At 41.3% G+C, this 18,564-nt stretch overlaps 2 protein-coding genes across 2 annotated transcripts; both read left to right on the top strand.

Moving 5' to 3' along the window:
• The first annotated feature begins 3,879 nt into the window (after positions 1–3,879).
• Positions 3,880–11,347, top strand: capns1a (calpain, small subunit 1 a). The gene is made up of 11 exons (XM_083926400.1): positions 3,880–3,986; positions 5,149–5,203; positions 5,451–5,487; positions 5,580–5,672; positions 7,067–7,124; positions 7,286–7,350; positions 7,849–7,917; positions 8,979–9,057; positions 9,619–9,735; positions 9,863–9,921; positions 10,045–11,347. The coding sequence occupies exons 2-11, from the start codon at positions 5,157–5,159 to the stop codon at positions 10,069–10,071; spliced, it is 651 nt and encodes a 216-aa protein (XP_083782526.1). The 5' UTR covers positions 3,880–3,986; positions 5,149–5,156; the 3' UTR covers positions 10,072–11,347.
• Positions 11,348–12,046: 699 nt separating this feature from the next.
• On the top strand, positions 12,047–15,044 carry LOC310956442 (uncharacterized protein; the record flags this gene model as incomplete). Its single annotated transcript, XM_083926650.1, has 5 exons — positions 12,047–12,125; positions 12,886–13,081; positions 13,327–13,743; positions 14,467–14,520; positions 14,608–15,044. The coding sequence occupies exons 2-5, from the start codon at positions 12,952–12,954 to the stop codon at positions 15,042–15,044; spliced, it is 1,038 nt and encodes a 345-aa protein (XP_083782776.1). The 5' UTR covers positions 12,047–12,125; positions 12,886–12,951.
• Positions 15,045–18,564: the final 3,520 nt, after the last annotated feature.

Raw genomic sequence — 18,564 nt, 5'->3', positions numbered from 1 at the left:
GAGGGCTCACTCTGATACAAACCTGTGGTAGAGACAGATAATACAACACAGATCTGAATGCCTGAGAACTACTTTTATAAAGCCAGGCTCTGTGAGAGAAGCATGGAGTACAGCATGTATACATCTTTATATGAATACATATGATGTAATTGTAGTGTAATGATAATATATAAACTAAATTTGCAATATTTTGTTTATTATTATTATTATGTTTATTGGACAGAAAAGACATTTGTTCTCCTTTGTGCGCCATACATGACCCTCAAATAAAATGATATATGTGTGGAAGTCAAAGCTGAAATTAACCTAAAGAGGTAAATCTCTTTCAAAATACACTGGAGATCAAAATAAGAGAACAAACTATTAATACTTGATTTAATTTGATAGAATATCCTCTGTGGCTGTACCACTGCTGTACTAGCATGACTTTTTAAAATAACCAAGGCACCTCAACAAAAACCTTTATTTAGTGAAAAAGTAAATGTAAAATGAGAGAACAGTGTTGATTGTGTCAGAAGAGAAGATTTCAACAATGTTTTCTTCTCTAGGATTGAAAAATGAACAGGAAGTGTAGAGGCCACAGCTTTGAATGACTTCAGCACATCCACACCCTTAGTCCATTCTGACTCAGTCTCTTCCACAGTTCAATAACTGTAGTGGGTTTCTAACACATTACTTTGAGGTCAAGGATTTTCCAGAGATTCTCTATGGGCTTTAGATCTGGACTCTGGGCCGGGAATTCCATTGTTTCAATATCCTTAGCTCTAAGGAACTGCTTCACCGGTTTTCCAGTGTGACAGGGGACATTGTCTTGAAAAGTGCAGCTGATTGGGAGACAGTTGGAGTGAAGGTGTTGCATGTTGCTGAAGGAGATTCACATAAACATTTTCATTCACCTGCCATGTAGCTGTACAAGAGGCCCAACTCCTGCTGCAGAAAACATCCCCAAACCATGACACTTCCTCCTCCAAATGTAACTGACTTCTTTACACACTTTGGGTTCAGTCTTTCCCCAGTCCTACGCTGAACATAATGTTTCCACCAGACCCAAATAAAGTGAACGTCCTCTCCTCACTGAAGTCACTCTGGACCAGTTCTCCTCTGTCCACACAACATGCTCCTCAGCAAAGACAAGTCTAGCCTTTTTATTCTTTCTGCTGATGAGAGGTTGGGTCATTGCAGAGTGGGCTTTCAGTCCAAATTGTCTTAAACGATGAGACACTGTGTGCAGAGATAGATCCTTGTCCTGTTCAGCACTGAACTGGAGACCAACTCCAGCTGCAGAGTTGAACTGATTCCCCATTGAGAGTCTTCTCATCATCCTGTCCTCTCGTGCACATGTTTTACGTGGACGACCGGCCTTTTTGAGGGACTCAAATCTGTGTTATCTGTGTCCTTGTAAAGTTTCAGTATTCTTGAAATCACAGACTGTGAACGCCCAACCTCTGTCTGATGGCTGAGAGGGTCATCCCTTTGGCCTTCATCTGGACAACCTGCTGTCTCAGGGTTTCAGTCTCCTTAGAGCAGCTGCCATCTTACAAAGTAACCAGGAGAGCTGCAGATAAATAGGGTGTGTCCAACAATGAAGTCAATGTCACCAGGTGTCAGATTAACACCAATGACTGGGAGGGATCTGAAATGGTTCCCTAATTTTGATTACTTCTTTTTTCACAAAATAAAAGTTTTTTGTTGAAGTGCCTTGGTTATTTAAAAAAAACCATACACTTACAGCAGTGGTATAGCCACAGATGATATTCTATCAAGTTCTGAGTGAATAACTTGTTTTCTTATTTTGATCTACAGACATCCTCATATTTTTTTACTGTGTTTTGAAGGCATAAAAAAGTTCTAGTACCATATTTTCTAAAATAGTGACTGAGGCGGGCCCATTGTATACAGTGAAAACAATAAAGCATGCTGAAAAACAAATTTAACTATTAAACAAGGAACAACTCTGTGTTGTCTGTCTGTGTTCTTTGCATTTCTCAAGAACTGTTCATCTGATCACACTGGGTGTATTGCTGGGTACCCATAGACAGGCTTTGTGCTGAAATTGGTGCAATTTGGACAGATGAAGGAATTATAATAAACCTTTTTTTATAAACCATTTTTAGTTTGTATCCTAATAAGTATGTTTTTCCTCACTACTCCTACAAATGCTGGGAAATCATCTTTAAATCTGGTAGGTCTACAGAACATCTTTTGATTTCCATACAGTTTTGATAGCTGGCCCTCAAACTTTGCTCGAATGCTGTGGGCAGGGCTACAAAAAATGTTTTATCTCCTATTGCAACCACATTTGGTCGACATGTGTAGCTATGATGTCTGAGTGACCATGGAAAATTTGGTGCCATGTGCCCGATAAGAGGCGCTATAGCAGGATTATCTAACTATAAAGGAAGGAATATCTGTCTATCTGTGAAAGTATATATGAATGTATGACTGTCCTTTGCATATCTCAAGAACCATTCAATCCAAGGGAGTGCAGTGTTGAGTATGAAGTTGTTTGGAAAAATGTTGCAGTTCAGTGGACGAAGCAATCGGCAAAGCAAATGCTCAGAACTGGCTTGCTTTCTGTTCACACCCTCCGAGTGGACGAGTCCCCTGAAAACTCTGCAGGGGCCAAGTAATCGCCCCATCCTGAACGGGCCCAAACTCCAAATAGGCAAGGTTTTAAAAGGCACTGCAGGCACTACAATGTAAATGGTTGAATATGGAGAATGAGCAGAACACCGCCATCTAGTGTCTCAAGATCATAGTCGCAACAACAAAAAATAATTCCAGCAGTTGGGTTGCCAGGTTGGTCAGACCCAGTAGCCTACAGGAGACATAAAAACAAGCCGTTAGCCGTTAGCATTAGTCGTTCCAGCTAAGTAAAGATGAAAGTGATGTTAGCGATCAAGGAGAAGCGTAGCCACTTGGCCCTGCGTTTGAATGGCGTTTCTCTCCTTTCTCTCGTCCATGGAGTGAATGCTTGGCCTATAGTGACTCTGTTTTTTGCCCGTCTGTTACGGTCACTCAGCTTCTGGGACAAATAAGCAGCTGCAGGATTGGCAAACTCCATTTCACCCAGTGCCAGCCTACAGTAGCTGCACCCAATAACAGACAACCCCGGCAATCCGCAATGCCTGCCGTTATTGGCTGCTCCAATGTAAACAGAATGTGACAGAAGGTCATTGTCAAACCCTTCAAAAAAAAAATTAAAAAAATTAATTCAAACAAAATATATGTTTTTATGGAAAAGCAAAACGTTCATTCTGTACCCCTCAGAACGCCCTTTGGGTGTATTTTTTTTAATGTATAGCTTTTAATAAAGATTCTACATATTCAACCTTTAACTTATTCAGAAGTGTTCTGCTCGACTTTAAACCAAAAGAAGAAACCCCAGCTTAGCCACACATCGTCGGCTCCCATGTTGAAAGAGGAAATACAACAAAGATGATATGGATGAAAAGAGGTTGATCGTCTATCCCGGAAGTTGTCGTGACGGTATGGAGATCTCCGCACTGTCAAGCCCGTCAAACGTGAATTCCAGCATATTTTGATGAGACATATTGAATGACAACTCATACTTTTCAACTACTTATATTTCATCAATACCAAATGTAATGCTACAGTTAATTGTGCAGTTTAAACTAACTATTTACGTGTAAATACAACCTGAGTTGCGTAACTCACCGGTGTTTAACGTTGTTTCACTCTTTATGCCCAAAACAAACTCTCGCAAATGGTTGACATTTGCGCAAACGGCAGTATAAACGGAAACATTGAAGTGTATCGCATCTCGTTGAACCAATCCTTTCCTTTCCTGAAGCCCGAAGCAAAGCCGGAAACAACCGTGAGTCAGCCTCCTGCTCCCGGTTCCTCTCCGGCGTCAGTTGGGGCGTGTTGACGGAGCTCGTGCCAGCTGAGTTCAGAGCAACTCACTGAGTGTCAGTCAAACAGCCGAAACTGCGACCAACTCTACAAAGCGCCGCTGCTCTACGGTGAGTATAAACGTCGAGTTTTAGATGGACAAAGTATTGCTCACCTTAAAAAACAATGGAGGATTAAATAGTGGTTAATTACGGCCATTTGACAGATCCTGTAGCCCTTTAAGTTAGCTTTATGTTAGCTTAGCTCAAGTGTAGCCGAGTTAGCTAACTGTAAGTACGGCTATCGTCAGTTCTTTATTAAAATCATTCCTGTTCAGTTAAGAGCTTTACGGGGTTTAGATAGGGTCTCAGTGGCTCTCAGCAGCCGTAACAGATTGGGTCTGTAACACAGGATAACCTGCATAATGCCAGCCTGTCGAGCGTAATGTGAATGTACTGTACAGTGTATGTCAACTGTTAGATTAGTTTATGTTTGGCCCAGTCTTAGCAGTAACGTCGCGTTAATGCTGTGGTGGGACATTGTGCTCGTCTTCTAGTGGCCTTTCTAACGCTCACTGTCGTTAGAAACGTGTTCTGCTCCGATCTATTTTTCGCTGTCTGGGTGCGGCATTGAATTGTTTCCACAACAGGAAAGCTTTTTTAGAGGGTAGTGGGTGCGCCGCTGGTTATCGATGTGTGGTAGAAGAAAACACAGGACACGCCACCGTTTTATGGATAACGAGCTCAACCCGCGCTGCTTTTGGAGCCAGTGCATTTCTGTGACATGCGATCACATTGTGAAACTTTGTGTACGTTAGTCCTTTCTTCTCTTGTTATGGTTAACTCCACTAATATATTTTCACTTGAAACTAAATAGACCTCTACACAACCCCAGACACTTTCCAAACAATAATCACATTTGCTTTTGAGAGGAGAAACTGCAGCACATTGGAATAAGGGTCTACTTTCAGTTTTGTGACTTCTTCTACCTGCATTCATTGCATGTATATAGGTCCTGTTTGTGCATGTGTGTAACCTGTATAATAATTACAGAGTGAAAAAATTGAATTTCCCTTGCGAGATAAATAAAAGGAATTCTTCTTCTTTATTATCCAAGGCACAAGTGATCACTGGTGCCAGAAGTTCTAATTATTGCATTACACTTCTAAATGGATAGATGCATGTTTTAAAACCACGATCCCACTGTGTTGAAGTTGAAGTGTTTTAAAAAATCTGGGCTTGTGTTGTGTGTGTGGTGTCAGTATGTCGCTTAACTTGTGTGTTGCATTCACAGTTGCAGAGATGTGGTTTGCCAAAACCCTCATCAGCGGCGTCATTGATGCTGTCTCGTAAGTATCTGCACACATTCTAACTTGTCTAAACCTGCCTATTTTGCTTCATAATTGTTTTATTAGGGCTGTGTTTAGTGAGCACTGTTCTATTAGGTGTTGTTATTTTGGTTGAGATTGTTCTTTTTCTTCTTGTTTTCTTTTGCACTTTATGATGTCTTCGCATGAAAAGTGCTTAAAATAAAGTTTTGATCGATCAATTGAAAAAGGTGATTTTGTAACTTAACTTTTTCCTTTTTGATCCCAGCAACATCGACCCACAGCAGTTTGTGCCCTCCGACCCTGTGAGTGATCGCCATTACCTTTCTATCCCTATCTAACCATCGCTCTTCTGCTAACTCTTGATTCTAATGTTTACTGTGCCTCTGTCTTGCAGCCTCCACCACGCAGGCCAGCTGTATATGCAGAGCAGCATGAGAGCGATGAGGAGAAACAGTTCCGCAGAGTCTTCCAGCAACTTGCTGGAGAGGTGAGCATCGAGACATGTACCTCTCTTTGACTTCAAATTTCTGCAGTGACCACTAGTGTTGCACGATATACCAATACTAAAAAGGTACCGCGGTACCCAGCCGTTAAAACAATACTTTTTAACGTTTTTTTAGTATGGATACTTTATGAACTTTGTGTGACAGCAGGGAAGTGTGTCTGTGTGCAGCTTCTCTCGGCTTCCTCACTGCCTGCAGCCAGAGTGGGCGTGGTTTCATGGGGCCATGTCACTTACAGTAAGACAGACATGTCTGACAGTGGTGCTCCTGCTGACTGTCCTAGGCTTGTTGAAAAAGCAAACGCACAGAGCGAAATATGGAAGTATTTTGACTACGTTGCTGACAGTAAGGGCAAGCTCACGGACAGCACGAAGCCTGTCTGACCAATGTCCAACTTTGGGAAACATGGAGCTGACAGACATGAGGACTTGTTCAAAGGGTTCAGAGAGGATCAGGTTAGAGATCGATAACATAAATATTCCCTGGATGTAACGTTAACTCAAGCGAGTGTTTATTTTGGGACATTTTGAACTTTTTTCACTGTCAGAGTTGATCGAAGCAGTCAGGGGTAAAGCTTACTGTTTAACTGTCCGGTGGGGTTTACACATCTCGGCAGCTTTAACAAAAATATATGTTTTTATTTTGACTTTTAGGTTTAAGTGTTTTAATTACTAAAAATAAATAGATCATTTAAAGTTCCATATTCTGTCATCTAATATTTTATTCCATTACATTTGATGATATTTTAGTTTTCTGCCATGGTATCGTTTCAGTATTGAGATATTTTAGGCAGGTATCGTACCAAAGTCATAATTTTGGTATCGTGAGATCACTAGTAACCACACTATATATATATATATATATATATATATATATATATATATATATATATATATATATATATATATATATATATATATATATATATATATATATATATATATATATATATATATATTAGATTTAATTAATACAAGCAGCAATGTAACCCAAACACGTGGGGACCCCCGCAGACCTGACTTGACTTTATTTCCCTGCACAGCGCAGAGAGGTAAGTCTGTAGAGAGACACACAGACAGAGCTGATCAGACTATGTAAAAAACACATATACAGTGGTAGAAAACGCTGGTGGGGGTTGATATAGTTAATGCAGTGCAACTGTATCTGTTCTGTGAGGTGAGCGAGTGTTGCTCGTTGCTTCTAAACATGCTCTCTTGTGGGAGTATTCTTTACGGACGCGAGTACAAGCACCTAAATGGTGTTTTAACTGTTCGAAGACTGTTTCTCCATCTTCCATTTTGTTCCACCGTACAGTTGGGAGCCTTACAAGTTTCTGCTGACTTTGGGATGTTCACACTGTTAAATATCTGTCATACAGGACATGGAAGTGAGCCCATCGGAGCTGATGAACATCCTAAACAGAATAATTTCAAAACGTAAGATGTGTGTCATATTCTTCCACATCCCTGTGTGTATTTCTTGTAGTTCTTTGTGATCCATACTCTGTTGTGATTTAGTCCTTTACAACATTTACACATCTGCACGTATCTTTTAAAAGAGATAAGATAACATGGTAACATGGTGTCTTGTATTTCAGATGGAGACCTGAAGACAGATGGTTTCAGCATTGAGTCTTGTAGGAGCATGGTGGCAGTCATGGATGTATCCTTTCTACCATTAATTAGTATATGTTGTGTAATCCAGGTGTGCATATGAAGCTGACAGCGATGGCAAAGTAAAAATAAACAGAACAGATGCATCAACAGTTGGGACATGTTGGTGTACAGTTAGGATGAGGCTCCACTCCTCCTGTCCTGTAGCATTGGACGGTAAGGATTAATGACCTTGAATTGTATGAAGGTCAAGCACTGATCGCATGTCAGCTATCCAAAAGTAAGGGGTCATAATAACAATTAAGTGGAACTGTTGAAAGTAATGTAATCTGCAAATGTGTAAGCAATCAATAATTATAGCACATTTAACTAGAAAACAGTGCAAAGGTTGTTAAATGGGAGCTCCACGTGAATTGTATACCACAAGAATGAGGAAGGCCCATTAAAAAAACACACCTTGGGCAAATACATCCTGCTCACAAGTAATGCAACTGTTTGTCTAAGCTGGAGCCAAAGAAGAAGACTGTTGTCCTTAATGCTGCTCCAGAGTGACAGCACTGGGAAACTCGGCTTTCATGAATTCAAACACCTCTGGAACAATGTCAAGAAGTGGCAGGTGAGTACAGCAGGCCCGTTTAATTTGTCCCACACATCTGTTTCTGTGCTCCAGAGCTCCTTTACCGCAGCCGACGTTAGTCATGTTCAGGAACAGTGAACACAGAAGAAACAGAATCTTGAAGAATATACAGTGTCAGCTGTCTCTTAAGGTTATGAAGGACTTTGATTGGAATGTAAAGTGTGCAGGGCTGCAGCTATCGACTCTTTTTGTAAACGAGTATTCTACCGATTATTCCATCGAGTAATTGGATAAAAAGAAAAATAGTAATTATTTTGCGTAAAATTGTATTATATTTTAGCCAACGTTACACACTCGCTTCCTGTTTATCCGTCACTACGGCAACCGCCCTCCTTAAAGCGGAACAGCGGCGCTCTGTGCAGTTGCGTTAACAACGGGCTGTTGTGGTAGAACAGTTCTAGTTCACAGTGGACACATGGACCTTTTTGGCTTCTTTTTTAAGTGTGAAATGATCCCAATCTTATTCTCTGCCTTTTACAGCTGTAGTGATGTGCAGCCGCAAAAACGGTCCGTGTGGAAAAATGATCCCTGTGCATAACGCACGAGAGGCCTCGATGCATTTTTGTAATCGAGTAACTCCATTAATTGTTTCAGCCCTAAAAGTGTGCCAAATGTGCAATACATCCACATATACTGATAGATCCACACAGAGACATACAGTATACATAGTGTGAATCAGTATACTGGGTTGACTGAAGGGCACCCATTATTAATGTGGAACAGATTTGAATTAATTTAATTTCCTGTCAGATAAATCTTGGTAAGAACCCATTTGTCAGTGATGAAACACGTGTTTGGTGCTTGTTGAATTAAACCAAGAAAACCACCCATCTGGGGGATGAGGGTCATTGCGGCACTGCTGCAGAATCTCTGTGTGAAAGGAGCTTAAGTTACATTTATATTTATTTTTAGTTAAAAATAACTCTTTAAAGGAATTTCTAATAGATGCTTACCCATATTAAAGCTTTGTATTTTGTGAATCAGCTTACGGGGAAAACGTTCACGCAAACATGCTTTATGCTTTTTATTGTTATGTTTAGGGGGTGTACAAATCCTATGACAGGGATGGCTCCGGTGTCATTGGTGCAGATGAGCTGCCCAACGCTTTCAGAGCTGCTGGTGAGATTTGTTCTTCAATAATTATTTTCCCTATTGTAATATAAATGTTTGCACAGCTACTGAAAAGATGTGAAATAAAACGTTATTAACACCAGTAATGGCAGCCACAGGTAAAGCATAGTCATGGATGCGGTAACAGAACTTACAAATGGGCTTGTGATTAATCATCAACAGTCATGTGGCTGTGCGTGTTATAAACATCCAAGATACTGGATGTGTATCAGTGTTTTCTAAGACGGAAAGCTATCCTTCAATTCCATCAAACGGGGCATTTGTGAGGTTATGTTTGGCTTAGCCTCTACTGGCATGATTCGATCATCTTGTCTAGCCAGTGAACACTAGTTACACAGTGTAGATAAAGTGCCTGACAGATATGGGCAGCCAGTCAAATAAAAGTCAAATCTTTCTGAACTCTCTGTGTAAAGGGTTCATGATATGAGTCTCGTATCAGTTGTTTGTATGTACAGTACTCTGTGTTAAGCCTGTGTACATCATGTAGCCTTTGTGTAAATGCTGTTTAGAAGTCATAGACAGTGTTTCATCTTTCGATCTCTTCCTCAGGCTTCCCTCTCAATGACCAGCTGTTCAACATGATAATTCGCAGATACAGCGATGAAAGTGGGAACCTGGACTTTGACAACTACATTGGATGCCTTGTGAGGCTGGATGCCATGTGCCGTAAGTGTGAAAGAACCGCCCTAAAATAAATGGATGTATTTACAGATCTTGCGGCTTTATCTTTGTGATAATAATGATTGACTCATAAACTAAGGGTGTTGTAGGCTAAATATCTGTTCTGATGCAGGTGCCTTCAAAACCCTGGATAAGGATAACAGTGGGACTATCAAAGTCAATGTTCAGGAGGTAAAGGGATCTCACTTATTTTATCGTCATTGGGCTTCGACTGGAATTCAGACTTTTGAAAGATTCAGCAAATAGTAAACGTTCACTGCTAAAGTCATCCTCTCTGCTCTTCTGTCTTTTCAGTGGCTCCAGTTGACCATGTACTCTTGAGTCCAGACGATGCCCCGTCCTGCTTGTTATACAGAACCACTTTGTTTGTTTACACAGTACATCGTATTTTCTCACCCATCCCTACAACTTCAGCAATTCCTTTGTGTGTGCAGGTTTCCTTTGAATGTGAATGCAATGCAAGTGTTTTGGGATTGTTCAATGTTGCATTATACGTGCAAGACAGAATTTATACTTTATTACCAAGCCAGACAAGCACAGACCTGCACTCACAAAAGTCCCCATAGCTGAGGATCCAAACAGGCTTCAGGTACATAAAGATGATAGTATGTTGAATTGGTGTCATTTGGTCTGCTTGTTTGCCATTTGCTTTTGATCTTCCTCATCTCCGAGAGGAAGCAGGCCAACATCATGTGAGATGTTAGACAGCTCATCTTTCTGTTTGAAGCTTTAAAAAGTCAGGAAGATGGAGCGGTCGGTGAAACAGTGGTTAGAGCAGTCCCTGAGGCAGCGGCTGCGGGTTCAACTCCGACCTGTGGCCCTTTGCTGCATGTCTCCTCCTCTCTCTCTCACCCCATGTCCTGTCTGTGGTATATAATAAAGGTGTGGAAAAACTCCCAAAAAAAATCTATTAAAAAAAAAAGGTAAGGAAGATGTGAGAATTATGGTGCACTTGCACCCCATCCTACTGCAAGCAGATCACAGTTTAATCAGAATCAGAATCAGGTTTATTGCCAGGCAATTTTCATTGCAAGGAATTTGACTTGATTTGACAGTGCCTACATAAATATAACCATGAACACAAGCAAACTAAACATATGGCATTGAATTATATACATTAAATATAAGTGAGTGTATTTGTATGATCAGTGCAGGTGGTAGTGTGCAAAATTTTGCATCGGAGTAGCGCTGTAACTGTATGTGCATCGCAGTCAGGAATCCCAGTTCTGTCTCCTCATAGTATCATACAAACATCCAAGAGACAGTATTTTGTTTGGTCAGGCTAATATTTTGCCATATAATGTTAAACGCTGGTAATGCATCTTAGCCATAGCAATCTCTGTTTCAGCTTACTGATCACTATACTTATCCCTGTGTACTTATCGAAAATGCCTGCACCAGATAACGCCAGCACAGTGTGTACATTGATAATATATATAACGTGTATGCCACTAATGCATGCAGCCAATGTTAAAGATGCCATTATTAAACGTTTTTAACCATGTAGTTATAGCCACAGTCATTAAACTGTTACTGAAAAAGTGTGGTCAAATAAATACCTGTGCCATATTGGGAATAAAAAGGGTATGTTAACATGTATCAGTCTTATTCTTGATGCACTACAAACTGTATGTATGGGGATCTGATTCGGGCTGCACTGGGGTCTGCTTCTGCACCATTAAGATTGAAAATGATGACTTGTTGAACATTAATAAACGTTTTTCTTTTTACCCAAAAGGGGAGTAACAGGATTTAGCAATGGAATGCTAGTGGTGTTTAAAGATTGGTTCAGAGCTGCCCATTCATCCGTAATGTGTCACTGTTCTGACCTATAGTGTATGCAGACCAATCTATTACCTCTGGCGCCTTAAAGATCCAGCTAAAGGGAACTTTTTCAAATATTATGCATGGCTTATATTGAGGTACGCGAGCCTTTCTGACCACATTGGCGTCCCTGATCCCTCCACATTATTGTGTGCGCGCTACTGAATCCACGGACTGGTGGAATCAAGTCAGCCTGCTGTACCAGAGGATAGGCGTACTCCTTCAAAATAAAAGTACGTTACATGAAAAATACAAAACGAGGCTACGTTTTTGCGAAATCACCAGAATAATCGTGATTATTGTTTGAGTTACACGTGAAAGCCTATGTAATACGTACATATCCTGTACTATTGTCATACAACCACGTCAGTCAATAGCGTTAATTCTTTAGCCAGCTGCTGTGGCTAAGTTAGCTAACAGTGAACTAACGTGAACCGGACATCTTTGTGTCGCGCTAGCTTCATTCTGGTTAGCTTTACAGGAGCTACCCTGTCGATGAGGAAGTTTATCATTAGATTTCTGGATCAAATCTCAACTTCTTTGACTTGGGGGTATGTTCACCAACGAACTAGCTTTTTGTGCTGTCAAGACATCGCTCCTTGAGTGAGGTTATGTGAACCAGGTGTTCCATTATCTTCATGAGACATGTTTGACTGTAACGTAGCGCTAGCGAGCTAACGTTGTCCTGCTGCAAAGAGAGGTAACCTAGCGTGTACTGTTGTGTAACATTAAAGCTACTGAACTACGTGCATGCTGAGGTATTTGCATAGCCTTTACTCGTTAAAAATAACCAGGGCAATGCGAGTATCAAGGTGTAATTTGAGCGTTACTACGAGTGGGCTCTAGTGGCTAACGTTAGCTAACCCGGCTGTCGCGTGTGTAAAGCGACTGTAGCAGCGTCCATTGTCCATTCAGGCTCTCAGGGCTTACACTGACACTGTTGTCATGCTAAACCTGCACCCTGCTTATCGACGATCAGTCCGGGCTATGCATGTAACCACGCTGCAGTCAACGCTGCATGTTGCTCATATTCAGTCATTTATCATAATGAACTAGCATCGACTACACCTGCATACACGGCCATTGCTCAGCTGTTGAGCCCGAACGACCTCATCACTATATCAAAAGGCTAAGCTACTACTGAACTTATCTTTCATCGCCGTTCTGTGAAGGCTATAGTTTTTAACCTCTGTCTGAAATATTCATTGCAAAGCATAGTTTCAGTCAGTAGGTTAGTGACACATGAGCACGTTCCTCATTAACACTCCCGTGCTATTTTCACTTTGTTGTTAACACAACTCCCCCTGACAGGCGGCTGGAGAAGTTGAAGCACCGCAGAGACTACAAAGCAGAATACCTAGTGACACTGTGGGGAGGATGTCTTCACTACATACATACTACAGCCAAGACAGTGTCACTCGCTTCAAGAAAAGAAAAGCTCGGTTCTCTTTCAGTGAAGTCCACATATTGTTGGATGAAGTGAGGAAGCATCGCCTGGTCATTGTGGGTATGTGTCTTCAAGGTCTTATCCCATTTAAGAAGAAGATGTTGACTGCACTGTCTAGGTTCCTTGAAAGTGAATGATTGCACAATAGCAAGTGAATCAAAAACACAAACAAAGCTAAGGAGAGTAAATCCAATGTTTTCGGCATGTAAACTCGAAATTGTAGTAAATCTGTGAATATTAAAAGGTCGAATGTGGCATTGGCGTTTGAAGTGCTTCAGGGTTATTTTTGTTTTTTTCCCTGCAAGGCAAATTCAATCGTGGTGTGCCAACAGACATAAAGAAGCGCACATGGGCAGAGATTACTGCACGTGTCAATGAGATTGGGGAGTGCCAACGTGAGGTCATCGAGGTCATCAAGAAATGGTCAGATCTAAAGTGTGATACCAAGCGGAAAGTGGCTGCAATGCGGTCAGGAACAGTGCCCAACAGGGGCCTCAACTCTCGCCTCTCAAAAGACCTTAATCAGACTGAGAAAATAGTGCTCCAGATTCTGGAGATGGACGATGAAGACCAGGCCACGGGGGACTTCGGCCCACTGGGCGATGACGATGTGCCAGATGAGGAAGAGGAGATGGAAGAGGATGATATGATTGGAATGCAGAGTTCTCCTAATGGCGGGTTGGACATGAGCTCTATGCCCCCACCAACATCCTACACCACAAGTAAGTGCCAAGAACTAACATTTTGTATTTCCTCACTTTTATCTTAATCTAAATATCAGTGAAGTTTATAAGTCTACATAACGCACAAGTCAATCAATCAAGTGTTTTTTGACAAATCCATGTCACTCTCTCCTCGATCCTTGTGTCAAACTATGGTGCTCATATTTAGCTCACAGGCTATAACACAACTGTTCATTTTAATAGCGGCAAGTCTGGCAGAATCGAGCTGACTGTTGGAATGTTTAAAACTCATGCCCCCCCTCCCCTCCACCACCGAGCTCCTCCGCCCCCTCCCATCGGGTGCTCGTCAGTGCGTGTGCTCCAGATTCCTGTAAACGCACCCGTCTCTTCTCTCATGAATAAACAGAATGGAGTATATGCTACATGGAGGCAGGCTGGCTTACTTACTCATAGATAGCAACTGCTAACATGTCATTTTAGCGTATGTCTAGCTTGAGGCGTGTGCCTGTGATATTGTAACATGGGCGAGTGGGGAGGTGGGATCTGTGGGGTGTGCACCAACTGTGCCTGAGAGTCAGCTCTCACACAGCTCTGCGATGAGTGGACAGGATGATACGGGTGCGGTGGATTTTTGCAAAACAAGCGTCAACATACAGGCATTTTTTCTAAATCCGGATGATTTATGTTTTTCTAACAGAGCAAAGTGTTGTTTTCGATGAAAATGATGAAAAAAAAATGATACGCTCGCTTTGAATGTTTCAGGGGACTCTTCACAACCTGCCTTTGATGTGCAATATGAAGTACCTGCAACAGAAGGTAAGCGGTCAAAATCTATGTACAAACTTTTTGCAACATGTTTCAGGAATATGAAAACACTGACATGCTTTTTTTCTTTGACCTAAGATACAGAAGCAGCATTTGTAGACTCAGACGACGACCAAAGGGATGACGTGCTTCCTTCCACTACAAAACCAACAGAGGATCACCAAGGAAACAACGGCATCCAGAAACAAGGACAACCTCAGACATCCTCCGGACCCACACCGTCAACAGCAACCCTTCCATTGCCAGGTCAGCCCTCGCAGAACACGAGGGAGAGCATGCTACATAATGCATCGCTGAGCCTTCAAGAACAGCACGCCACCAACATCCTGTTGGAGACAGTTTCGCGCTCCTTAGAGCTTCTGTCTGAGTCGGTACAGCAGCTGGCAGAGACTCAGCAGGAGTTTGTGCGCGAGTCGCTGCAGCTCCAGCGGGAGACGGTGCAGGTTCTCAGAGACTTCACAGGTGGAGCCATTGCTCTTATGCATGACAAACTGAATGGACGGCCAGCATTATAGCAACAAAGTGTCAGACAGAGATGTTGTTAAGTTGAATCACTGACTACATACATGGCCTTCAGGTGCGGGAACCTTTACGTTCCTTTGGACTCCACCGCTGGTCACTGTACTTTTTGATAGTACTCAACAGATTTTCTGTTATATTTTAAAACTGTATTCGTAGAAACATTGTATTGATGGAATTGCTGTCTGTGAGGTTACATGAAAAAGGATTGAGAAAAGAACCAATGTTAGGCCTAAAGAAAGAACATGCGTGGGGCTTTTGTTTTCTTGTTTTTGCTACTGAAAGTGAGACTCCTACCACTTCCGCTGTAAAGCATTTTATATTAAGCAGACACCACATTTAAAGCCTTTACATTCTTTTAATACTGACATGCAAATAATGTGTCTTTGATTTTGAGAAGTCAGTTGAATCTGTTTGTGTGTCTTCGTATAAGTTGTTGTTGCATCAGTGTCTGGAGATTATCACATGTACTGTAATGGTGAGTGGATTTCTGCACCTGACCATTATATGGTCCATATGTCTGCAAGCTAAACAAGGTGTGTTGGATATTTTGAAAATACCTGTAACTGAATACGTTGTGATTGTCTGTCTGATTTAGTTTTGTTTTTTACATTTCAAACATGAACACTTGAATATAAGCTTCAGTAATTTCTCTTAAATATTAAATAAACCCCTCATGTATTTGAACAGAACAGAAGTCATTTCCTCAGCCTGGAAACCAGACAAATCTGCCCAACTAAGCATTTGTGATTATTCCCCTAGCTGTAAGTCTGCAAAGTGCTACAGTTGGCATTAAAAAGTCAGTGTCGGGGGCAGAGTCACACAGGTCAGTTTTGATCTTCCCGCATGCCTAATGGTGTTGTAGTGTTGGGCATAAATTCTATAAAAGTATTTCATCATATGTAATTCAAGTGTTCTGAGAGAAAACTAGACTTCTGCACCTCCTCTTTGCTCTGTTTTCCGGCTTTAGAAAATGCAGCAATGACTGGAGACTTTGGCCAATCACAGCTCATTTCAGAGAGAGAGATCTTTCTTATTGGCTCAGGATAGAAAGCTGCAAGAAGAGGTCTCACTGTTTAAATGCTGGTGTTTTCTTTTTTGCTTTTCTCCTACTGTAGCTTTAATTGGCTTATAAAACGATATGTCAAGCTTGGGCCTGTTAATTAGCCAGATACCCTGAAGTTGAGGGTTTTTTCCGTTTAGCAAGAGAGCCATCTAGCCATATAAAGCTGTCACAATTTGCATGTAACGTTAGCTGTTAATGTTATTTCCATGGGGTCTTAACGTAAGCAAGCGTACGTGTTATTGAAAATTCTACATAATGTTTAGTTTAACATCACTAATGTTACCATTTTGCCAACAATTCAACATACAGTTAGTTGGGCTCCTCAACCAAAGTGCAGACTAACTAATTGTAGTCCCCTTATGATTCCGTTTTCTTTATGCTCCTGAGCAAATTTCTTTTCAGGGTTTTGAAACAACCTGATGAAGGTCTATGTACCAACATGTCATTAAATATCTGACTGCAAGTGTAGAGGACAGAGTGCAGGAGTCTTGTTCTGTTTCGTTGACCCATGGCCATGGTCTCCTACGCACCTGTCAGTTTACCTTGCCCTGGGCTTTAACGGACCAAACAGCAGTTGCAGTAGCTGAATAACACAAGTGAGCCGTGTTGTAGTATAGTTTGAGTTGATTCTCCCTGCCACTTCCTGCTGCTGTAAATGCTTGTTATATTATCAAATGTGCAGTAATCTGCTTCTGAAAATAGTCCCTCTCAAATGCATCATTTCTTCCTGTTTAAGTAACATTTTCTATGATTTAGAAAAGCACAGAGCCTTTTAAAAGTGAAAGGATAATGATGGATGTTGAAATAATATATATTTGTAATCCACTTTTAATGATTAACATCTTCAGTAGGAAGCGTGAGGGCTAAGTGCCATGGAAAAGGTATGAAGTCAGAAAGCACTGAGAGACCAGACTAAACACATTGGTATGGATATATTTCTGGGATATATTGAGACTAAGAAAAAGGTAGAACAACACCAGATTTATGAAGTGATGACATGCATGTTGCAGCATGTTTGATCATCCTTTACTGAGACACATCTTAATACTTTTGTCAGATGAAGTTCCAACAGGCTTGGATGTCCAGACAGTTTCAAAGAAATTGCAGTAGGGGGCTCTGCTGTCCGTCTTGACAGGCCAGACACAAGAAGAGCTCTTCTCAACAATGCAATATACAATCAAAATGGATTTTTAAGGGAGGTGAGAAATTTTGAATATCTCTGGCTTTTACCTTATTTATCATGTCAATTTTTCGAACCCTTTTCCTGAATCTGTTTTATCAGGAAAGACACTTGAGTTTAAGTGTCATACATGTTCATTTATCGTGCTTGAACAATGAGATCTTCATTTCAGATCACACTTTTAGCAGACATATTACCAAACAGGAAACAAAAACAGCCAACCTTGTAAAATGGGAAAGAAAGTCAGTGACACTTCTTAAAATGGTCCGACACAAACAGTGGAACCACAAAGATATTAATACGAAAAAGCAAAACATCTGACAGCTGTTAGAGAATCATTTCACTTCCCTAGATGGTTTGTGTAGTTAATGGTCAGTTCTCCTGTGTTGTAGTGGAGAGCTACTGACACTCTTGTTCTCTCCCATTTCCTAGCTGCTGTGAATCCTTATCTTAATTATTTAGGCACCATAGCCAATTGGATGTTAACACATCTCCCCTTTGCCACCTCGGTCCACCTTTCTGTATGAGATTCTGAGCTTTGTTGTTTGAGCCTTAGAGCTGAGGGGGCCTCACGCACTTATTTGTGTCGACGACTCTTCTGTTCTCCTGAAGAAACTCCTTCAGCATAAGACATCCAGGACTCTGTTACTTTTTCTTCCTCACTGGCATCACCACAAATTCCTCCCTAACAACACCCACCCATCTTCGACCTGCGCCATCATTCTGATCTGAACTACATGTAAAGTTTTGTGACTGCATCTTGCTGTTAAATGCCAACGATTTAAATGAGGACCATTATATGATTTGGGTTTATTGTACTCCCTGCTGGGTCTTTAGCATGCTGATTGGATTGGCCAGAACAATCCATAGTTTTAACTTCACAATGACAATGTATGAACATAATACTTTAGTCCAGATAGTTGAAGTGCACCAAAGAGTCAGAACCTTATCATAAAGTGCACCAAAGGCTGTTAGATTAGATTGTAGGATTTGGGTTACCTCAGCTCCATTCTTAACAAAATACTCTTGAAACACACACACACACACACACACACACACACACACACACACACACACACACACACACACACACACACACACACACACACACACACACACACACACACAAAGAGGGAGAGTTAAGTCACGTTGCATTGTTTCTAAGCAGCCCCTTCTGCCTCAGTTGGCTAAACAGCTGCCGCGGCCAGCTCAGCGTGCCGCAGCAGGGAGGGGAGGAGGGCGGGATGCAGCAGGAGTTCAACAGTCTGCT

Source organism: Echiichthys vipera (assembly GCF_963691815.1).
Source record: "Echiichthys vipera genome assembly, chromosome: 14".
In the NCBI taxonomy this organism is placed as follows: Eukaryota; Metazoa; Chordata; class Actinopteri; order Perciformes; family Trachinidae; genus Echiichthys; species Echiichthys vipera.
Note: the sequence above shows the minus strand (reverse complement) of the source record. Positions and strands in the feature narration are given on the sequence as shown.

What these genes read in the sequence shown, in the direction of transcription:
- capns1a (XM_083926400.1), top strand. Translation starts at nt 5,157, where the DNA reads ATGTGGTTTGCCAAAACCCTCATCAGCGGCGTCATTGATGCTGTCTC. An exon ending in TCCAGCAACTTGCTGGAGAG is followed by an intron (nt 5,673 to 7,066) that starts GTGAGCATCGAG and finishes TCTGTCATACAG; the next exon opens with GACATGGAAGTGAGCCCATC. An exon ending in ACAATGTCAAGAAGTGGCAG is followed by an intron (nt 7,918 to 8,978) that starts GTGAGTACAGCA and finishes TGTTATGTTTAG; the next exon opens with GGGGTGTACAAATCCTATGA.